Source organism: Tribolium castaneum, chromosome 6 (assembly GCF_031307605.1).
Source record: "Tribolium castaneum strain GA2 chromosome 6, icTriCast1.1, whole genome shotgun sequence".
Lineage (NCBI taxonomy): Eukaryota > Metazoa > Arthropoda > Insecta > Coleoptera > Tenebrionidae > Tribolium > Tribolium castaneum.
In genome coordinates this window covers 11,640,148-11,663,814 of record NC_087399.1, presented here as the reverse complement: position 1 = coordinate 11,663,814, position 23,667 = coordinate 11,640,148, and the positions used below count along the sequence as shown (strand labels likewise).

The 23,667-nt window shown below is 29.5% G+C and overlaps 5 protein-coding genes and 1 long non-coding RNA gene across 6 annotated transcripts; 3 read left to right on the top strand and 3 right to left on the bottom strand.

The window, feature by feature from the left end:
- Positions 1–80: 80 nt before the first annotated feature.
- MFK8-1 (keratin-associated protein 19-9b) lies at positions 81–388 on the bottom strand. The gene is made up of 2 exons (NM_001416383.1): positions 350–388; positions 81–291 (listed from the first exon to the last, which is right to left on the bottom strand). The coding sequence occupies exons 1-2, from the start codon at positions 359–361 to the stop codon at positions 133–135; spliced, it is 171 nt and encodes a 56-aa protein (NP_001403312.1). The 5' UTR covers positions 362–388; the 3' UTR covers positions 81–132.
- A 294-nt stretch (positions 389–682) lies between these two features.
- Positions 683–1,366, top strand: MFK8-2 (prismalin-14). The gene is made up of 2 exons (NM_001416384.1): positions 683–704; positions 1,160–1,366. The coding sequence occupies exons 1-2, from the start codon at positions 693–695 to the stop codon at positions 1,316–1,318; spliced, it is 171 nt and encodes a 56-aa protein (NP_001403313.1). The 5' UTR covers positions 683–692; the 3' UTR covers positions 1,319–1,366.
- Positions 1,367–5,690: 4,324 nt separating this feature from the next.
- On the bottom strand, positions 5,691–5,979 carry MFK8-3 (prismalin-14). Its single transcript, NM_001416385.1, has 2 exons — positions 5,953–5,979; positions 5,691–5,891 (listed from the first exon to the last, which is right to left on the bottom strand). Exons 1-2 carry the CDS (start codon positions 5,962–5,964, stop codon positions 5,733–5,735), a joined length of 171 nt encoding a protein of 56 aa, NP_001403314.1. The 5' UTR covers positions 5,965–5,979; the 3' UTR covers positions 5,691–5,732.
- Positions 5,980–6,242: 263 nt separating this feature from the next.
- On the top strand, positions 6,243–6,534 carry MFK8-4 (prismalin-14). Its single transcript, NM_001415712.1, has 2 exons — positions 6,243–6,281; positions 6,334–6,534. The coding sequence occupies exons 1-2, from the start codon at positions 6,270–6,272 to the stop codon at positions 6,490–6,492; spliced, it is 171 nt and encodes a 56-aa protein (NP_001402641.1). The 5' UTR covers positions 6,243–6,269; the 3' UTR covers positions 6,493–6,534.
- Positions 6,535–10,220: 3,686 nt separating this feature from the next.
- ras (raspberry) lies at positions 10,221–23,346 on the top strand. The gene is made up of 9 exons (XM_961425.4): positions 10,221–10,361; positions 15,024–15,123; positions 15,180–15,228; positions 15,285–15,386; positions 15,438–15,566; positions 15,627–15,782; positions 18,130–18,748; positions 22,448–22,748; positions 22,989–23,346. Exons 2-9 carry the CDS (start codon positions 15,044–15,046, stop codon positions 23,092–23,094), a joined length of 1,542 nt encoding a protein of 513 aa, XP_966518.1. The 5' UTR covers positions 10,221–10,361; positions 15,024–15,043; the 3' UTR covers positions 23,095–23,346.
- Positions 22,196–22,553, bottom strand: LOC107398421 (uncharacterized). Its single transcript, XR_001575273.2, has 2 exons — positions 22,412–22,553; positions 22,196–22,349 (listed from the first exon to the last, which is right to left on the bottom strand). It is a non-coding gene; the product is annotated as an uncharacterized LOC107398421 (long non-coding RNA).
- Positions 23,347–23,667: the final 321 nt, after the last annotated feature.

Here is a 23,667-nt window from a genome sequence, read left to right as displayed (position 1 = left end):
ACAATTAATTAGAAAAAAACATCGTTTTAAAAAATAAAAAATGATGAGCAACCGTAATCAAAGGTAAAAAATCCGACTAGTACTTTTTGTCACAATTTATTAGTAGAAAAAATCATGAAGAGCATGGGTTTATTAATAGTAATATCCATATCCTCCATAGCCATAAGGAAGGGCAGAATATCCGTAGCCGTAACCTAATCCAGTGTATCCTCCATAAAGTCCGGAGTAGAAATATTGTGGTGCAGGTTTAGGAGCAGCGAAAGCAAAAGCAAGAAGAGCGAAAAGTACCAACTATAAAATAAAAAACAATTAAAACTTTTCTCGAAAATATTCCTTGCTCCATACTTACAAGTTTGAACATTTTGTGGCAGTTATCAGCAACTTCGATATCACTCGAAATCTGGCTGGACCAGGAGCAAGGAGGTTTTATATACCGTTTTGTAACAACAGGATGACCTCCCTTGAACGAACGAGTTGTTCGATTTGTAAGTGCATATCCGTATCATTTTTTATTCAAATAACTCGTTTTGCATAAAGAAAATTTTATCTTACCAATTAATATTCGGCGGCTTGTTTTGGTTATTTCCTGTTCTGAAATTAAACTTGAAATTTTGACACACCTCCAAAAACCACTATAAAAGTGACAAACACAGTCGTAACAGTCAGTGTTTGCTGTTGTATACTCAAGCAAAATGTTCAAACTTGTAAGTAATTTATTGATTTTGTTTGTTAATTTCAATACAATGTAATGAACAATTTTATATAAAAAGGATATTTTTTGCGATTTTGACGTTTAAAATTTTAATTTCTACTTTATAAGACTTCCGAGTCTTAAAAAACGCTTTCCGATGTGATGAGGTACATTACCGTGGCTCCTGGCAACTCGTTCTTGAACACAATTTAAAGAAAATATCGCCGGCACTTAAAAATAACGCAAAACTTTTGTGTTACCTACTTTTGAATCACCTAGTACAACTGATTTTTACTTAAGTCTCACTGTTATTATTTCTTTAAAGTTACAAACTATTGCGATAAAAAATTAAATTAAGCATAAAAAAATTAGCGGTCTACGAAAAAACGTTGTGATCAACTTGTTTGTTATTTGAAAGCATTCACTCGCTATCTTCGTCCGTGTTTTAAATGGTTTTTCTCTTTTCAGTTTGTGTTCTTGGCTCTTGTAGCTTTCGCTATCGCTGCTCCTAAAGCTGATCCTCAATACTTTTATTCTGGACTTTATGGAGGTTATGCTGGATTAGGATATGGATATGGATATGCTGCTCCTTACGCCTACGGTGGTTATGGAAGCTACTTCTATTGAACAAAAATTCTGGACTGATTTATCTAAATAAATTACACTTTTAAAATATTTCGTTGTTTTATTATTGGTTTTATGCTCAAAAAAGCGAAGAAAACTATTACTATAATATACTAGATATACTATATACTAGAAACTCAATAAATTATATCCCTTTATATTTTTTCGCAAATCACTTCTGATATAATCGAACAAACAAAAACTGTCAGAGTGTCTATTTTTCGAGTTCCACCAGGAGATCTCAGTTATTAATTATAAGAGATACAAAGTCGGTGAAATTAAGGCAAAGTTGCACATTTTTAAGCTGAACAATTAGCTGAAAGAAAATTTAATGTGTCATTTTTAGTTCTTGAATTATTGGGAAAAATAAAAAAATTGTAGTTTTTGTTTTATGTTTTTAAGCGAAAAGCAAACAAACTACACGTTTTTAAGTAGGACATTCTTCAGGCACTTTTTTACAGAAAATGTAAATCTATCATCGTATTTTCCAAGACGTTCTTGATGTCAGAGTTACAACACTCAACCTTGGTTTTTCTTAAAGACACCATATTTAATACTTTTATTTTTGAAAAGTCTTTTTATTCCTGTTACAATGATGTATCCCATCATATGATCGAATCTTACATGCTAATTAAAAATAAGAAGAAAGTGTTATTGCAAAGAGTGCTTTGGAAAAAAAGACAAAAAATTTGGTTTAACAAATTTTCTTTTAGATATTTGTTCAGCATAAAACTGCGCAACCTTGCCCTAATTTAACCGACCTCGTATTTCATAATAACTGAGATCCCCATGGTGAAGCTCGAAAAACGGACACCCTGTATATACACTTTGTTTTGTTATTACAATTTTTTAGAAAGAAAACATGTTTGTATTTTAATTTTAATTTTCAAATAACGATAATGTAGTAAATACAAAAAAAATGAATTAAGGAGAAGGGGAAAATATTAATGACGACATGTAAGTATTGTAATTTTCTTCTTCTATCTTATACAAAATTAATAGTTATTTCTTATCTTCTTAAGAACAAATTTTTTGTGATTGATTTTAATAGTCTCAAGACTAAAGAAAAATATGAATAAGAAATACAAAAATTTTACCTTTATTATGTGCAAAATATTTAACCTTGTTGTTTCTCTTCCTTCAAGAAAAAACACTTTAACATAAGCATTATACCGAGTGTATCAGAAATATCTGTGTTAATTTTACCACGTAATAAAACTCATTAAGTTCACCAACTTTTCTATATAACATTTTGCAAAAATCTTATTTATTGTTTTCATTGCTTTCCTTCTTTTTTGTGTAAAGAATTTTAACTGTTGTTTTAAATTGTTCAAATTGTACATTTCTATTACAACGAAGATAGATCGGTACTTTTATTTTTGTATTCATAAGGGGGTACAAGTTTCGATATATTATCTTTTCCAAATTTTAAGTAAATTATTACTTACTTTTATTAAAAAATTACAAACAAACAAAATGTTTTATTTGTTGAGTTCAGTTACCTGTTAAAATTACCCGGTATACCAAATTTCAATAAGTTTTAATAAATATTTTTTATATTTATAAATATATCCATACTTTTTAGCGGCCCTGTACTATAACAGACCATTTAGAAAAAATAAAACCAGCTTTTTAGTCACATTGCGAATTTTCAAAAGCTTCTGGTACGTGTGATGTCAAATATTATGTGCAATAACTTTAGCAAACTTTAATAAAAAAAAATGGATACAAAATTTGGGTTGAATTTCAGTTACATGAAAACTTGAATCTATATGAGTCATTCTCGGAAGCAAATAAATTCATGTAATGTCTATAAAATATCATTTCTTGCTAAAATTCCGCGTTCTATGTAAAAAGGTAAATTTTTATTTATTTAAAAACTGGTTTATCACACTTCTCGTTTTAAGATTAAAATGAACTTGAAATTTGTCTGATACATACTTAACCAGTACAAGGTGCAATATTTAGTAACTGCAAAATTCAAATTTGTAAGAATTTAGTTTAATGATTACGTAAACTGCATAGTTTGTATTTTTGTTCCTTAGTTTTTCTGCCTTCGCTGCTTCTAATAAAACTCAATACTCCAAACTTTTTTTATAGAATGTATGCTATTTCTTTTAAAGAGAGAAAGTTGAAGGTCTATTAAAATAAACTATTTTCTGGAATAGTTATGTTGTTTTATTTCATTTCAAGGGTATCAGTACTACGTAAAAATGTTACTATAGATTCTTCTAATTGAAAAACAACAAATTATTTATGTTTAATTTTAGAAACTTTATTTTTTTTATTAAAATTAAATACTTCAAATCATGGCCTACTACGATTAAAAATTTCAAAAATATAATACCCGTAACTAAAAAAAGGATCGACAAATTTTTTTTTATTTGACAGTTAGTTTCGCAATTTTTTCCCTTTCCGAAAATGTTTAAAAAAGTAGAAAGTGCTATTTAAAATTTTAAAATAGGGGTGGCTAGCGATTAAGGGATGAAACCTAAAATGTAACTAATGTTGGTTTTGAACTTCCCCCTCGCGATCCTAATCGACTTGTTTCTGCTTGAAAATAGATTTGCTCAAAGCCAAAAGTTATTTGGACTGACTCCTTTTGAAATGAAAGTACTGACACTGACATCCCATTCGAAAAAATTAAGTTATGGATACTTGAATTTATCTAAACTTTTTAAGTTTTAAATTTTTTAAGTTTATTAACTTCTTTTCCAATTTTAAACAAACTGGAGAACAGATATAGGTTTTCTTTTTTAATTGTCCAATTACGATTGCAAAATCTCTAAAGCTAAGAAAGTTACCGATTTTTTAAGTGGCAAGTCCAAATACAATTTTAAATATCTCGAAAATGGTTAAACTTATAGGAAAAGCAGATAAAAACTTCCTTAAAATAACTCAACTACTCCAAAAACGCAATGAATAATTATTAATAATAATTAAAATAAGAAAGTTGATAGCGACTTCCGGTATAATCGGAATTCTGCAATAAAATTACTTAGACATAGTTATGGATAGTGGTTTGACCTTTACACCTCATATTATTCAGCTAACTAGTAGTGCATTAAAGACTCTGGGCTTTATATGTAGAAATACAAAGGGATTTACTAATATATCTTGCATTAAATCTTTATTTTATGCTCTGGTGAGGTCTAAGCTTGAATATTGTTGTGTTGTTTGGTGTCCGTTCTACCAGTTTTATGTAAATGTTTTGAAAAATTCAAAAAGAAAATTTTGTAAATACTTGTATTTTAAAATTTATAATAGATATCCTGTAAGGTACTGTGATCAAAGTGATCTTTTAAAAAACGTAAATGAAAGCACTTTATTGAGTAGAAGAAACATTCTATGTATTATTTTTCTGCAGAAACTTTTATGTGGTGAGATTATCAGCCTTGATCTTCTGGATCAAGTGAACATTGTAGTACCTAGAGCTAATAAACCGAAATTCTTTTACATTTTATTTTTCCACTCCTAATACCTGTCATCATCCGAATTCTCCACTTTTTAAATGTTTTAAATTATATAATAATACTACAATAGATTTAAATATTTTCTTCAATAATTTCCAAACTAAAACTGTAAAGATCAAACTACTAGAATATTTTTCTTCGTAATTTAAAATGTTTTGTATATTGATTGTCTCAAATTTTGTTAATTTTGTTCTTCTTTAGTATTTCTTTTTATATATTGTTATATTTGTAGGGACTACTCGTTCATTTATTATATTTATTATAAAGTCCACTATAGACTAGAAGTCTGTTGGAAATAAATTCTATTATTATTATTATTATTATTATTATTATTATTATTTTTATATTTATTAATCTTGAAAATATTTTCATTGAGCAGAACTCAACGGATTAACGCTACGTACCAACTTTCAAATAAATATCTTTATCAAAACTTTCAATACTTCAAATGTGGGGTTAACAAGAAACACCCTGTATATGATATACTCGTGATTTTGAGAAATATTAATGTTACACATTAATATTTTATATTTTAAGCCACCTTCAGATGGCTAACTCAATGTAAAATTTTTGTCTCGAAATATTCAGAACTAATCAAATTTTTTCGTCGTGTTGAGCAGGCGCTACGAACAGAGAAACAGAAAATTTGAACTACTTTTAGACTTTTTTTTCGTTTTTTGTTTAAAACTAAAATAACAATAAGGCATCTCAGCAATTACGGTTTATTATCCTTACACATCTATTTTTTTTTCAATCAATTAGTGAACTTGTTGGATTTAAATTAATTTAAAACAACGGATCAACACTTAATTAATTAAGCGGATTAATTAATTTTTTCACACTGCATAAAATTTTTGGGCACACAAAATTCATAATTTTTAAAACAAATTAAAGCAACACAATTATCTTATAAGTACTTTATTCAGTCAGTTCACATTTTTTGTCTAAAAGAAATATCCTCCATAACCACCGTAGGCGTAAGGAGCAGCATATCCATATCCATATCCTAATCCAGCATAACCTCCATAAAGTCCAGAATAGAAGTATTGAGGATCGGCTTTAGGAGCAGCGATAGCGAAAGCTACAAGAGCCAAGAATACAAGCTAAAAATAACGAAATAACAATTATTTCACTTGATTGGGGACGAAATCAGTAAATACTTACAAGCTTGAACATTTTGCTTGTTTTGCGAGCAAACACTAACTGCTGATTCTTGTGTGGTGGCTTTTATACTTGTTTTTAGGGGTGTGTCAGATAAACTTTCAAGTTCAGTTGCATCTTAAAACAGGAAATTCTCCGAATGTTAATAGGGTCTAGTTTTTAAACAAATTTTGTAAAACTGGTTATTTAAAAATTGTGATTTACGCAGATAATGCACTAACAGAGGTCATCTTGTATTTTCGGAATGGTATATAAAATACACCTTGTCTTAGGTTTGGCAGATTTCGAGTGACATCGAAGTAAATAAAAACTACCACAAAATGTTCAAACTCGTAAGTTACTACAGTCTATTTTTGTTTTAATTTCTAATTTTAACATTTTTAGTTGGTACTTTTTGCTCTTCTTGCCGTTGCCTTTGCTGCCCCTAAAGCTGCACCACAGTACTTTTATTCCGGACTTTACGGAGGATACAGTGGATTAGGATATGGTTACGGATATGCTTCTCCATACGCTTACACTGGATATGGAGGCTATTACTTTTAAATTTTAATGTGAACCGCATTTTTCAATACATTTTTAAGTTCATCTTTTAGTTTTATTTATTTCAGACGTTGTTTGAATCAACACACAAAACATGATCAAAAAATGTTTTCATTAATGATTTTATAATATCTGCGAAAAATGGTTATTACCTGTTTTATTAATAAAAGAGCTGAAAGCTTTGTGCAACATAAAAAAATAATTAAAAAAGGATATCAAGCAAATTTGAGCATCAGAAATTGACCATAAAATTAAAGCAGTAATATTTTAATTAATATAATTTGTGCAAGGTAGCCAAGGGACACTTTAGTTTACTGATATTTTAAGCATTTTTTTATTGTTTCACCTAGGAATAATAATTTTTTCCACTTTCAAAAAATTAGTTATTGTTTTTTGAAATATCTTCACCCACTGATAAAATAAAACTTTTAGGGAAGATTTTTTGAAGTGAATATTATATGAGTCCAAAAAACTCAAAGCATATTGTGAACAAAAATATGTGTTAAAAATATCCTAAACGATAATAGTTACATAATACTTATTGTTTAAGAAAGATTTTAGAAAGTTTGGAAACAAATATTCATATTTTTGCTTTTTTGGCGTTTATGCAAGATTTTGTTAAAATGGAACGATAAGATAAAAATTTAATTATTTCTTTCCTGTTTGAGCGTCTGATCAGCACGTTTTCTAAACAAAAACGATATTATTGTGATCAATTTTTTGGATAAAATTGTATAAAAAACAAATTATTTTGACTTTCTGAGTATATTAGAAAACTTATAGTTAGAAACGCAGTTGTTAAATTGTAAAATTTCGCAAAAACAATTACCTGAAAAGTATAAATATTTGTAAAAAATAGAGCAATTTTTCATTTTGCCTAAATGCATTATTGATAAAAAACGCATTTTCGGCATTTTTGGGTTATTTTAGCAAATTTTTAATTCAGAAGTATAATTATTTGCATTATGCAGTGGATGTAGTTACGTGTAAAATTAACCAAAAATTAACGTAATTGTTTCTGAAATGATGTTATTTTTGCTTTTTTAGACAGTTTACACATTTTTGAGCTAAAACCTAGGCTAGGAGTTTCGCTAAAGTTTAAAAACTTACAAATCTGAATCAAAATTATTTCGGCATTGTTTTAGAAAAATGTTTGATTTAAAACATCTACACGTATTTTGCGAAATTTTGATAAACCGAAAACGTTGTAACATTTTTGTAATAAATTGTAACAAAACGTTACAAAATAAATAAAACATTTCTGCATTTTGTCTCGTCGAATTATATTTTTTAGAAATTTCGTTCAAAATAAAACCAAAAGTCAAAGTGATTTAGTTATTTTATTTAAGGCTTTTTACTTACTTTGTTTTTCAGAAACGCAATTAGTTTGTGAGTTTTCTCGATAATCGGCCGAAAAATCTTTAATTTGAATCGAAAACTACATAATTATACATATTACCTCATTTGAGAAACGTGGTAGCCATGTTTAGTAAAATTTCGCCATAAAATAACCGAAGAAACACAAAATATGTTAAAAAATTGAGCATAGTTTAACCTATGCATTTTTCTATCGTTAATTCTATAAGTAATTAAAAGTAATTTGAGTTAAATAGACATGATAAGATTTTGCCGTTTTTGCATTATACAGGGTGAGTCAATAGTGAATTATTTTTGACATGTTTTCAGATGCAACTAAAGATACAAATGGCACTTACCACTTTGATCATACTTAAATACTTCGCTTAAGGTTGAACTGTACTGAATGAAAAAAATATTCGTAGTTCAAAAATTATGAAAAAAAAACCGTAACCTTATGATGGCCTTAGCAACAACATATATAAATTTTGAAACAATTGATAGTGTCTTTTAAAAATAAAATGAAAAAAACCTCTATTTTTGACAATTTTATTTTTTTTTACTAAAACTGTACTAACAATTTTTTTAAAGAAGTGTTATACTCAATAGTAAAACTTTTTGAAAATTACAGATTCTGAAAGTAGGTAATTCTGAAGTAGTAATACCGGTCTTTTTTTTTAAATCGGTAGTTTTTTAATAATAATACAAATTTTGCGCTGTGACCTAATCAATGTCTCGACTCGTGATTCGTCAGTCTTTCGCTTTTCTGTGACTTGCTGATTTAAAAAGAAACATTGCTGAAATCAGTCCTGGAATTTTCACCTTTTTAATTACTTTTCTCAAAAATGGTGGAGCTTTAATTACGATAAAATAGTAAGGGTGCCTATCCATATAAACATTTTCATTTTTTAGTCTAACACTCATTTTTAAAAACATTTAATTGAATCTAGATATTGCTTTTTTTTTAACAATAATAGTCCACAATAAAATTTAGCGAAACTGTTAAGATAAACTTGACAATACCCACAACAATGTAATCGTGAGTTAATTTTAATTTTTTTAACATTCAACGATTACCGCTCTGCTCAGCTGGAATCAGTATTATTGGTTGCAAATTTATAGAAATTCAGAAACAACCCACTATTGATTCAAGCACTCAAGGATTATAGACAAGATTAATTAATTTTCTATAATCCTTGCTATTGACTCAACCTGTATTACAACGTTTTTCATCCACAACTGCAATTATTGAACGGATTTTTAAATTAAATTGACGCAAATATGACGTTATTTTTGCCCTTGGGAGTTTACACACGATTTTGAGCTAAAAGATCAGATTTAAGTAAAATTTATAAAACACAAAACTAATTCGAAAACAAAAATGGTTTATTTCTACGTTAAATTTTTGATTAGGAAAACCTTTCAAATGACTAAATAAATAATAATAATAATAAATAATAAATAAATAATAATAAATAAATAAAAAAAATGTTATTAGATACTAATAAGTGCTTGGTAAATAATAGTAATTTCCATTAACTTTTTCTAAACTATAAAACCGGCAACGTCGCATTTTGTCTCAAAATTAGCTGTTATAAATTATTCATGCACTTAAAAAAAATCGCTAACGTAATTTATACTTTCAATGAGAGATCTCACCATTGAAAACTTTTTTACATTTTTATCAATCTTATTTAAAAAAATAAGTTGGTAAAATGCGACGGTGGCGTTTTTATTTACTTTTGAAACAGTTAATAAGTACAATATTAAAAATGCTTGCTAAATAATTTGAATGTTAATTGGTAATATTTTTTTACTAAAATTTATCTATTATTTATAAAATGCTATATACCTACCTTGGTATTTAACACCCACTAAGCTAAATATTTGATGCACTAGACATAGGCTAAAAGCAATTTTTGAGATGAAGATTTGATTAAAAGCCGTCTGTTGGTCTGTTTAATTAATAAAACAAAAAAGGTGGAATGCACAAACCTAGTAGCGTATTTCGTAGGGAGAAGTAAAAAGTGTAGTAACCCTTTTTTTTCTTAAATGTAAATAATCTTTAGTAGTACTCCTAATTTTTGCCTAGCGTTTACGATTTTTTACATAGCATTTACCTGCTCTTTTTACGTAGCAATTATTATTTTCATCTAGAGTTTATTTTTTTCACTTATCACCTAGCGTTTATTATTTTACTTAGCGTTTACGATTTTATCTTAGGAAGTGTACTAGCGCTTAATTTATTCCCATTTCATTCCACCAAAGAAAATACGAGTAGGCACCTTTTCGCTAGTCATTTGTTTTTCCTCCTGTCCATCTATTGGCCACTCCACCAACTAAAAATCTTCCTCAAAGTTTCGTAAGAGGGCGCTAAAAAATCTCCAAGTGGGGGGATATTCACACGAGTTCGATTCCACTCCACATTCCTCGTTCTTTTACCTCTAACAGCTTCTGTGATTGGACGGTTATCGCTCCAAGTCCGGAATCCTCCCTTCTGCTCGATATTTCACCGAGTGAGTAATAAAACAAGCACATATTCATTACTCTTAGTTATTTAATTGTTTGCACCTCCGATTCGATTTTTCTGATTTATGGGTTCAGTAACTGCTAACAAATACGAGAAGCGGCTCCACGTGGTTTTCCCAATTGCACAATTTTTCATTCATTGATTTCGGTTTTATTGAAATTTTGTGATTGAAATGTCAGTTAATTGCGAATGTGAGATTATAGCACGTTTGGGATTTGCATGCAATGTTTGTTGCATGCAATGTCACTTGAGAAAACTTGGGTTATGCCGCCAATAGTGTTTTTGATTAATTCGCAGCGATAACAATGATACTACACAATAGTTTGTTGTTGTTTCGTCTAAATGTTGCCAAATTAAAAAAAAAAAAAATGAATTAAATTAAATTGCTAGTTCTTTTTACTAGCTTGTTTGTGACTATATTTTAGGGAATTAGAATTATTTACAATTTCATTATTGAACGCAACTTACCAAAAATAGCCTTGTCACTAACTACAAGGTGTTCCAAAACGTCCGACCAATCGTGGTCAAGCTTATGTAGCTTATGTAAAATCGTATAGTTCAACCGCAAAACCTGAGGAACTAGGTACTAATTTGTTTTTTTTTAATATATAACTTGTTTTTATTATACACAGAAGATAAATTTAAACTCGAACTCACAAATCGAAGTAGTTTATTAAAATTATTAGAAACCAAAACTAAACGTTTTGCCATCGTCAGTCAAAAAGACTACAAATTCAATTCTTGATTAACAAATATTACATATTTAAAAATTACAGTTTTAGAGAAACAACGTAGAATAGCAAAACTACGGCGTCTGCTGGACACAATAAAAGGGATGGAAATTTAACATTAATAAAATGCTTATTGAAATTAAATTTAAACTTATTACTAAAAGGTTTATAGACAGAGGCTGCGATAAAATTTAATGAAGGTATTTTTTGTAGTTTGCCGCCATTTTCATGCTTTAATAGACATATTAAAGCACGCAACGTCATCAGGTGCGATGTCATAAAAGTCATTATTTGACGGAACATTTTACGAAAATTTTTAGGTTGGCAAGAAGCAAATTTTGGACCGTATTTTTGCTAATTTTACAAATTTCAAGTGGAGTTCATGCAAGCTTACCTTCATTATCATCCATACTCGTGTTTTTTGACAAAATTTTGATACAATAAAAGTTTTGAATCAATTTTTCACTTTAAAAACTGGGACATTACCAACCGTCACAAAAATCCCTAAACCGACTAAAATAACGGCAAAAAGGGGGCAAATTACAAAAAATAGTTCAAAAAAAACTCGTTTCATAAGACCTTGAAACACTCATTCTTTTAAAAAACTCGTTTTTGAAACTGAATTCGTGCTTCAAGACTGGTCTTATGAAACTTGTTTTTTTTTAAATATACTATTGAGGAAATCAGTCCCTTCATTTAAAAACTGATATTTACGTACAGCAGTTTCTTTTCTTTTGTATCCACTTCCTGGTGTAAATCGCCCTTTTAAACACCGGTTTAAAGAGCAACTTACTCCAGCGAAATTTTAGAAATATACACCAGGGAGTGGGAGCTAAGAAACTGCACGGCTTTAAGTTTAAAAATCTGAGAAAAGAATCAGATTGAATAGATTCTTTAGGAAGTGGTAAATCATAAGAATTATATTAGCTGTTTCAAAACTATGAAAACACTCACGTTTTTAATATACTTCCAAAATCTAGTTTGTTTAAAAGCAAAATTGTTGGCGTTTTTTTCAAACACACTTCACAAAAATGCTTTTTTCTCTTTTTGATCAGCATGTAAGATTTAATCATATCATGTGATACATCGTTGTAATCAGGAATAAAATACTTTCTAAAAATACAAAATGCCCTAGTTAAACACGTCTAGTTGTTTTGGTTTTCGCTTAAAAAAATGAAAATTTTCGTTTTTTTTTTCAATAATTTAAAACCTAAAAATGACACATCAAATTTTCATTCAGATAATTGTTCAGCATAAAAATGACCAACTTTGACCTAATTTAACCGACCTCATATCTTTTATAATAACAGATCCCCATGGTGGCGCTCTAAAAAGAGACAGTGTATAGGATATTTAATAAACAAACATGTTTCCGAAACACACACTGTATACCTGAAAATAGTTGTGGGAGATGGAGGTGGTTAATATCTACTAATTTTTTATAATTCTTTTTACTCTCTTACAATTTAAAGGTGAATAATGTACTTTAGTAATTGGTTGGGACACCTACCTATAACGCAAAAATTTTAAAAGCATATAATTTTTGATCCAATTTAATGATTTTTCAGCCAGATTTAGCAAAAAGTTAAAAAACTGCGTTTTTATTTCCACAATACAAAAATTGCTCCATTTAACGCATTTAACGCATTTTGAGATTTTTGGTTAATTTTTGACGAATCTGCATTTGAGATTGGTGTAAAACATTGAAAAAGACAATGTAATGTACTTTTCTATCAAATTTAGTGATTTTTGATTAATTTCGTAAAATAACTACGTTTATGAAAAATGATGTGAAACGCCTGACAAAGGCATAAAATTGATATAAATAATAGATTTTTTTACTCTACTTCTGTTCGCTTAATAGCTTTAAACAAAAACGATATCATTTTTTACAAAATGCTGCAATTTTTCGTCGTGTTTTTACCAAAATTGTCGAAATAATGGCGTTATATTTTAATCTATAATTTGGTTATAACTCGTTCCGTCATGATAAAACACCAAAAGCTGAGTTTTTATATTTTGTCGGTTTTAATTGCTAGAAAATGGCAAAAAGAACTCCACTTTCAATTTAGTTCCACGATTTTTTTGGTAATATTTTAGGAAAAGAAAAGATTCTCCATCCAGTTCGGTGATTTTTCGGTTTTCTTTTTCACATTAATTGCTTTAGTGGATGGACGAAAAGCTTTCCAAATATTAACGCCGAAATATTTTAATATATTATTGTCGATCCATGTTTTGGTTTTTTAAATTGAGTTTTTAGCAAAAAACCTGTTTCTAGAATAACGATATAACATTCCATTACACGTAAAAGCTATTATTTTTGAATGTATTTGTATTTTGCACATAATATTTATTACTCTTAAGTACACATTATTACACACCAGCTATAGTATTTCAATACTATCTGAACACAACAAAATTTTTGTGTACATGTTTTACATGTTTTTGCGCAAAATCATTGTGTTGGACTAAGAAGTCAACAAAAACATTTTATTGCATGTTTAAACCTTAAAAGTAGTAAATATTGAATGTCTTCCATTAATAAATTATAATCCTTCTGTAAGTGACTGAATTAATTTAATTACGAATTCTCCTGGTTACGTATATTTGTTTAGAGTTCAGATGCAAGAGATAGAGGTTCATTTGTAAATTATAAATTTGGTTTATCAGTTGTGGGTTATCATAGACTCGGTTTCATGAATTGATGTTTAATTTAATTATAAAAAAATATCTAAACACTTTTTAATTTTGAAGCATCATTGTCAGGATTTCATTTTATAAAGTAAATAATGGTCCAAGAGTACGAAACTATTTTTTTTCCATTTTTATAAGTACAGGGTGAGTCAGAAGTGGATTATTTCTGGCATGTCTTAAGATGCAACCACAAATTGTAATTTCACTTACCACTTGGAAACTGTTTAATTTTTAAAATCATTAATTCAATCAACATTGATTATTTATCTTTTAAATAATAATAGTTTATAGTAAAAATTTATCAAAACTGTTAAAACAAACTTGGCAATACCCAGAACAATGTAATCGTGGATTAATTTTGAAATTTTTTAATGATTACCGATCTGGTCTGCTGGAATCAGTATTACTGGTTGCATATTAACAAAAATTCAGAAATAACCCACTATGGACTCACTCTGTATACTAACTAATTTGTTTCCTCAATATGTAAAGTCCTTAATAATGTAATTTCTTGCTTTCTTATTCCATGTAAGTGCGTGATTGGATATTGGTATAATTTATTTACATTTCACTTTTAGTCTGAATATTTTAAAGTGACACGCAATGATGTTCGTGCATCTTTCAATTACACATTTTGTAAAGGGAACGTCGAATTGATAAAATTAAGGCCGCTTTTTCGATCGTGTTTGATAACTTTATCAAGGGATAAATTTTGAATTCCTGCTTTAAAAAACACATTTCCGACCTCTTTCAAATCAGGTAGTCTATTATAAATTGTACCCAAAACGGACTGTTTATTTATTTCCATCATTTTTCTTACATTTAATTCACAATAAGTTTAGATAAAGTTGAAATTATTAATGGACAATCAATAAACTACCTGTTAAAGGCACTCACTCGCTATCGCTCGTTCGTGCTTTAAACACACTGATTTATTACCCATGTATTCTAAATACAGACTTAACATTTACAAACACTCTGAAATGGTTTGTTCTAATTCAAGTGTTCTACATATCATAAATAATGGTTGTTTCGTGTTTCACTTATTTTACTACGATTAGATAAAGGTTATAGTTTAATAGGGCCAATTTTTCAACACTTTGGTACTCAATGGGTTCTTTTCAAACGCTTATCTTTGCTGATGATATCGTTTCAGCAAACACAACTTATGCAAATACAAATAGAGTTGTTTGCACAATAAAACAATAGTCTATTTTTTCCAGTATAATCAATAGTAGTCCAAATGGCTGACAGCAACAGTTTGCTTGAAGATGGCCAATCACTCCAAGACATGATGAACGATGGCGTTGGACTCACTTACAAGTAATTAGTTTTAACCCTTTGCAAAACTTCATCCATTAACTCGTTTGCTTTTTCAGTGACTTTATAATCCTCCCAGGATATATCGATTTTACACCGGACGCAGTTGTATGTTTTCTTTTAATTATAATATCATCCCCCGGTACGTAATTACAATGTTTTAGGACTTGACGACCCAATTGACCAAAAAAATAACGCTCAAATCGCCGCTTGTTTCGTCTCCGATGGACACTGTGACAGAATCGTCAATGGCGATTGCAATGGCGGTATTTTATCTTAAAAAAAAATAATTCGGTTTAGTCATTTTTGTGTTTTAGCTTTGTGGTGGGATTGGGGTGATTCATCACAATTGCTCCCCCTCGTATCAAGCCAACGAAGTACTTAAAGTAAAAAAATACAAACACGGATTTATTCATAATCCGGTCGTTTTGTGTCCGACAAATACGGTACGATTAATTATTAATTAATTTTTACCAAACATTACGAAAAAACAAAAATCGTTACAGGTTGCTGATGTGCTCAAAACTAAGAAGGAACAAGGTTTTTCGGGCATTCCGATCACTGAAGATGGAAAAATGGGCGGAAAGCTTGTTGGAATTGTGACGTCGAGAGATCTTGATTTTCTTGAAGATCAAAATTACTCAAACTCTAAACTCGAAACTGTAAGTATTTTTATTTTAATATTTTTAGAGGACTAAATACTACGAGTAGGGGGCGAAATAACTCGATTCTCTTTAACCAAAAATTTAATACAATTTAATAAAGAGTCAAAAATTTGTAACCCAGCTTTTGATTTTCTTGTCAATATCTGGGAAGTTACTAGTGATAGGAAAATCCAATTACAGATTTAAAATTTCCGAAAAATTAGTCAGGCATATTCTTTTTTCAAAAACTATTTTTGATGTTCGAAATAATGTCAAAAACCGTCAACTGCAATTTTGCTTAAAAATTTCTTTTTTTTTTTAACTTTTCAATTTCTTGTCAACATTTTGCCAAATATATCAGGAAGTGTTAGTGTTAGTCGTTGAGAATATTAGATTACACATTTGGAATCTTTAAAAAATTCTGCATTAGACAGTTTTACTAGATTTGCAAAAATTATTTTGATGTTTAAAAAATTTGACTCCGTCAACGGAGTTTCACTTCATTTCTAAAATGAAATTTTTTGTTGTTTTTTGTAAAATGTTTTTTAAATTACTAGCCGTCGGAAAAATCCAATTGCAGACTTGAGATCTTCAAAATATACTGCATTACACACCTTTATTTGATTTGCAAAAGTTATTGCGGTGTTCAAAAATGTCAAAAACCCTTAACAGATTTCCACCCAAAATTTTCCAAATTTTTAATTTTTAATAAACATTTTGATAATTATCTCGAAAAAGATTTATCGTGTAAAAACAACGAATGCAAGCAAAGTCTCTTTTATTCGGAAATTTGTTTAAATTTTCCAAATTTCTAGTAAACAGTTTGCAAAAATTTTTTGAAAATACTAGTCTTAGGTAAAATAGGAACAGATTTAAAATCCTGAGAAAATTCAGCATTTTCAAAAACCAATATTTAATAAACTGTCAAAAAACTGCCAAGCGGATTTTTTTTTCAAAATTTTCAAATTTACAATAATTATGACCCGAAAAGATTTCTTGGTTATTTAAGGCAGAGAGTAATTAAAATTTATATTTTTTGTGACATTTCAATTTTTTATTAAATCAATCAGTCTGCAATATTTACAGGTGTTGCTTGAACTTGACATGGCACACACGCTGAATTCACTTCAAAATTTGCAATTATTTTTAGTCTTTTTTCCGCTAAATATTTTGAAACCTAAATGTCGTCAGAAAAATCCAATTGCAGAACTATTTCGATGTTTCCAAAAAAATTAAATCCGACAATAGAATTTAACTTAAAAATTTTCAATTTCTCCTTAACATTTTGTTAAGGATGTGTTGGATGTAGAAAAAATGCGCTTATAGATTTGAAATCTTTCTGAAATTTTGCATTAGACTGGCTTACTTGATTTTCAAAAATAATTTTGATGTTTGAAGAAATATCAAATAACTATCATTTTATTTAAAATTTTTCCGACTTATGAATTTCTTGACAACATTTTGCCAAATATCTTGAAAAGTGCTTGTAGACAGGAAAATCCGATTACACATTTGAACTTTACGGAAAATTCAGCACAAGATGGTCTACTTGATCTTCAAAAACTATTTCGATATTTGATAAATTGTCAAATAACCGTCAACGGTAATTTTGCTTCAAAATTAAGAATTTTAGAATATCTTGACAACATTTTTTCAGTTATCTTGAAAAGTTCTTGTGGATGGAAAAATCTAGTTACAGATTTGAAATGTTCTGAAAATTTTGAATTAGACAGGCCTACTTAATTTTCAAAATTTATTTCAGTGTTTGAAAAATATCAAACAACCGTCAACGGTAATAATATTGCTCAAGTTACGAGTACCAACTTTAGAATCTCTAGTAAACATTTTGCCAAATATCTCGAAAAGTGCTGTAGTTGGAAAAATGCAATTACAGATTAGACAGGTTTACTTAATTTTAAAAAATCATCTCAATGTTTGAAAAAATGTTAAATAACCGTCAACGCTAATTTTGTATAAAAGTTTCCGATTTTATGTTTTCTTGCAAAGTTTTGTCAAATATCTCGGAAACTGTTAATATTGGAAAAAATGTGATTACAGACTTGATACCTTATCAAAAATAAATATTTTTTTCGTACAAAAAATATTGTACCTAACTTGTTTGTAAAGCAATTTTCAACATTCGCTGCCCTCTTGCAGCAAACAAAGTGCCTCATATGGGAAATTCCACTTTCGTTAGGTAAATAACTATTCTACCTTTGAAAAAAAAATCAAAAAATCATCAACCGCAATTTTGATTTTTAGTTTAGTAGATTTAAATTTACCAGAAATTTACGCAGCTCCTCGTCCATTTTGAAACTTTCTGTTAACTTTTTAGAAGAACGGCCTTAATTAAAAATTGTTTTAGATAATGACCAAACTAGAAGATCTCGTAACGGCTCAGTCTGGAGTGACCCTTCCCGAAGCCAACTCAATCCTTGCCAAAAGCAAAAAGGGCAAACTCCCAATCGTAAACGCCGAAGGCAACCTCGTTGCCTTAATGGCCCGAACCGATTTGAAAAAAGCGAAAAGCTACCCCACAGCATCTAAAGACGATAATAAACAATTGATCGTCGGAGCAGCTATTGGAACACGCGACGAAGACAAAGAACGACTGAAACTCCTAGTCAATGCCGGAGTTGACGTTATTGTTCTCGATTCCTCGCAAGGAAATTCAGTTTATCAAATAGAAATGATCAAATATATTAAAAAATCGTATCCGAGCCTGCAAGTGATTGCTGGGAATGTGGTAACCGCCAAACAGGCGAAGAATTTAATAGATGCTGGTGCCGATGCGCTACGTTGTGGCATGGGGAGTGGGAGTATTTGCATAACGCAGGAGGTGATGGCCGTTGGGAGGGCACAAGCTACAGCGGTCTACAGGGTGGCGCAGTATGCGAAGAGATACGGAGTGCCTGTTATTGCAGATGGGGGGATTCAATCGATTGGGCACATAATCAAGGCTTTGGCATTGGGGGCATCTTCTGGTAAGTCAAATTCGAAATTTTAGTTATTTGCAACAGAATTTAAGATTTGACAAAACTATAAAAACCAGTATCAATTTTTGCAATTGGTTTTCTCTTTATTTTTTATGGCACTAAATTTGTTCACTAGAGTCCAGTTTAACCCAGAATTGTACGGACACAGAATGTGTTGATTTTTGACCTACTTGACCCCTTTAAAATGTAAGTGTGCTGTTCCCAGTTTTTCTACAGTTTTGAAATAGCAGGTACAAAGGAATTAATACAAAAATACAAAATAATAATAAAAAGTATTTAAGAAAAAATATTAGGAACAAAAGAAAATATACAGGGTGGGTTTAAATCTTTGAACAAGTCGATTTCATTTTTCTAAATCTTACATCTAGACACCATAGTAACATTTAGTACGTCATTTATTTTTATAATGACAACCGAATTTTTGATTAATGTTTTTGATTTTGATTTTTTCTGTTGACAATAAAAAAATTAAACATTAGTAAATCTATAATTAAATGAAAATTTTACGAAAATGGCTTTATTTTTTGTTATTGCCGTATCATATATGGATAATAATAATAATAAATGATCAGTATTTTATTAAAATTTGTCCAGTAAAAAAATCGTATATGTACCGTATATAAATTCTGCTTGCACAGCTTAAGGCGGCCCCCGAGAACTGACAAATCAAAAAAATGTGTTTTTACCCTTTTTTACTTTTATACATATCTCAAAAACAACAATTTTTAATCGGAAACCATTGTGGCGCCTCCAACCGGCAAATAAATTTTTAAAGCGGTAAGTCAAAAAATCTTGTTCTCAAAGAAATTTTTCTGAAGGTTGTTTTTTTTTTGCTATTGTGCATGGATGGTGTATTTTTCCGATCTGTGCAGTATCTTGCGTTTGGCACCCAAGTCTCAGATCAGCAGACCATGAAAATGGATTTAGTACTAAAAAAAAATGTGTAGTTTTGTGCGGACTTAATTTCTAATCATTTTGCTTTTTGTTTGGTACTGCTCCCTGGTCTATTTTTTGAGATATGTATAAAAGTATGAACACATCATTTTGACAGTTCTCGGAGGCCGTTTTAAATAATAAACGTTCAGTAGTTAGACTACAGGCTGGGGCTGAAACATAACCCTCGAACGATTAAACTCGAAATGTGGGATTCTATTATTGCTATTATTGCTGCGCATTTAGTATTTTTACTTTGTATCTATCATTTTCACTGTGCATTTATCATTTTTATTGATCAAAAATACTTGTCGTTTAAATATTATACTGTGCATTTAATTTGAACGGTTTTTTAATAGTATGCAGTAATTAACAATAAAACATTTATTATCACGAAACTTCAACACAAAAAGTAAATAAGTAAGTATGTATATTACAATTATTTCTTATAATTATAAAATAAAACCAGAATTTTTTTTATAACTTTTATTTTAATTTCTATATTTATTTCTATTTTATGGCATTCTTGTACTTATCAAATTGATAAAGAAAAAAACAGTAGGTAAACAAAAATGTCGGTTGCTCTTGAAAAAATAAAAAATAATGTCAGTGTGGTATTTATAAAAATAAAACTGACTCGTTCGATTTTAAACACAACACATTTGTACAGTAATCTGTCTTTAGAAAATTCAAGATAATGTGACTTTTTTGGTGAATATTATTTTTTCCAGTTGTTTTTTTTTTGTTATTGTTTTATATCGTTGAATCCTTGGGACTATACAAGGTGCCTCAAAATTACGAGTTCAGAGCATTGTACAGAATCACTTCAGTAGTTTAAATACAGCGTGTTAGGAAATGGTTTATCAAAAATTTAAAGGTAGACAGGCAAGACAAATCTATTAAGCAAAATTTATGTAAATCAAAAATGCATAATTTTTCCAAAAAATCGTTCTGAAAAAACAGTCTCAGATTTTGAGAACCGCTGAAATAGAATTATTAAAATTAGCGTAATTTTAACAATAACTTATACTTATAAATTTTGGTTAATTATAACTTAATACATTATGTAAAGTAACTCAGTCAGTCTGTCATCGAATTTTTAATTTCTTGAGTGAAAATAGTAGACACATAGGACATTTTTTTAATTAATAGCACAACTTTATGGTATTTAAAAGTTTACTTGATTAAAAGTGAAAATAATGAACCAAAATTCTGTTTTTTGCGATTATTTCAAAAACTGTAAGAGATAGATATAGAAGATGTTAATAAAAAGTGATGTTCTTTTGAATGCCATTGAAAAAAACAGGTTCATTTCATTTGAAAAAAACTGTTTTATAATCATTTTTTAATCATCATTTTCAAAAAATGTAGTAGTCTTGCAGTTTGACAGCTGAGAATCTTAAAGACCTGGGAAAACCCTTTGAACCTTTGACTATCAAATGCAAAAAGAATTATTCAATTGTTGCAAAGGGTTCACGAGCTGTAATGTTTTAAATGAACCTCTGCAAATGAAAATTTGTATAAAAAAATTGACATATGTCAAAAACTATGACAGATAAGTACTAGGGTACATTTTACTCAGTTTTCAGAGGCGAATTCGAAAATGCAATAAAAATTGGTGGTTACTATTTAAAAATTCAAAGTTGGCGCCAATTTCTCGTAGTTTCGGAAATTCCGAGATTTTGAAAATAATTTAGGTGAGATCAGAATGGTCGATTTAAAATGTATGCAAAATCCTAAAGCTCTAGCTATAATAGAAGTTAAAAAGTTGCTAATGTAGGCCCTAAAAGAATCAGCGCGTATACCAGAAAGCAAAAAAGCTTATTTTTTCAGTACCCAAAATTAGGACACTTGGAGCTTTATACCGTACCAAATTGTTTTAAATAAATTTAAATTTAACTAGTTTACTAATGCCTTAGAAAAAAAGCTCGGAACGATTAAAATTTTCACCACACAAAGAGAAAAAAAAGAAAATTAAAAATTTTCAATTCGGCCCATATTCAGCCATTTTGAAAATAATTTAGTTGAACTCAGAATGGTCGATTTGGATATTAGAAGTTAAAAAGTTTCTAATGTAGTCCCTAAAAGAATCACCCTGTATAATTTTCAACAGATCAAAACCACTAATTTATTGGTTTTCTGCCTTATTTTTTACAAAATTTCGAAATAAAGTCGCTTATGCTAAAACGTTCGAAAAAACCATCAGTTAGCAAAATCTCACGAAAAACTGACAATATGATTTTAAAACATGCATAACTGTTTCAAAACTATAAAAACACCAACGTCGCATTTTCTCTCAAAATTAGTTGTAATAAATTATTCATGCACTTCAAAATTATAATGGATAATGTAATTTATACTTTCAATGAGAGACCTAATCACTAATAATTACTTTATATTTTTGTTAACCTTCTTTAAAAACATAATTTGTTAAAATCCGACGTTGGCGTTTTTATAGTTTTGATACAGCTAACGGGTCGTTGGAAAAGGTAAAAATAATAGTTTTCTATCAAAAATTTATTGAAAAACCACACTAATACACTAATAATAATTAGTAAAGAATTACACTAAGACAGAACCAAAGCTATTGGATAAAGCAGAGTTGTTGACTTTTTTTAAGGGGAAAACCAATTCTCTGTCTTCCACTGGAACAAGTCTATTAACGTCTGAAAGTTTCAGTACCTTGTTTCCAAACAAACTGAAATTTTGCATACATACGTAGGTAATTTTTTTAACATTGTTGTTTGTTTGTAGTGATGATGGGGTCGATGCTGGCCGGTACCTCCGAAGCACCCGGCGAATATTACTTTTCTGATGGTGTAAGATTAAAAAAATATAGGGGTATGGGCAGTATTGAAGCAATGAACCGGAAAGATGCCATGGGTTCTGCCATGAACAGATACTTCCACAGCGATGCCGACAAACTAAAAGTGGCTCAAGGTGTTAGTGGAAGTATTGTAGACAAGGGATCTGTTTTCCGCTTCGTTCCATATTTGCAATGTGGAATTAGACACGGCTGTCAAGATATAGGAGTCAAATCTCTGACTAAGCTTAAGTAAGTAATTTTTTTTACTCATTTGCTTTGTAATAACATCTAGGGACATTAACTTATTGGGTTATGGTGACAAAATTTAAATTTGATAATTCTGGTGCTCTAGTTTCTATTACCAACCTATCAGAAAAAAATATTCGCAATTTGTTTGCAGCACTCCCGGCACCCGAGCTGCAAGCAAATTGTATTTTCGAAACTATTTTATTTATTACATGTTTGACGAATGATTTAATTATTTTGTAGAGAATTGATCGATTGTGGGGAGGTTCGATTTGAGAAGAGAACACATTCGGCGCAATTGGAAGGAAACGTTCATGGTTTATTCTCGTACGAGAAAAGATTGTTTTAGCAAGAGTGCGGTGGGAATTAAGTTGTAAATAAATACTTATGTGATATAGGTACGATCGGTGTCGCATTTTCTGATATTTGTAAATATTGTGTATTTCCAACAATTTGCGTTTACACTTTTAAACAATCATTTTTGTTGTGAAAGTATTATGGAAATTTTAATACAATAGAAGCATATTTATTTAAGACTATATATTTATAAGTGTACCTATATTTTTTATATTAGTTATGTTTTATTAAAAAATTATGAAAATGTTTGTTTGTCCTTCAATCCTATTTTTGAACGCGACGTTTCGCAACTTCACAGACGAGACGGGAGCACTTATAATTGTCGAAATAGATTTGTGATTATCATAAAAACAGTTCGAATCAAAGGAAGATTCTATATAGCTCTGTTTTTAACAAACAGTTGAGAAAATAGGCTAAACGATCAAATGATCGTAAACACGGGGTTTTTCTTCGAATAATTTGATAAATTCCAAAGTGAAAAATTGTACAAAATGAATTATCTGAAACTTCTAAGGTCATAACTGGGTGTGAAAAAAGTCTTAAAACAACTATGAAAACATCTTTA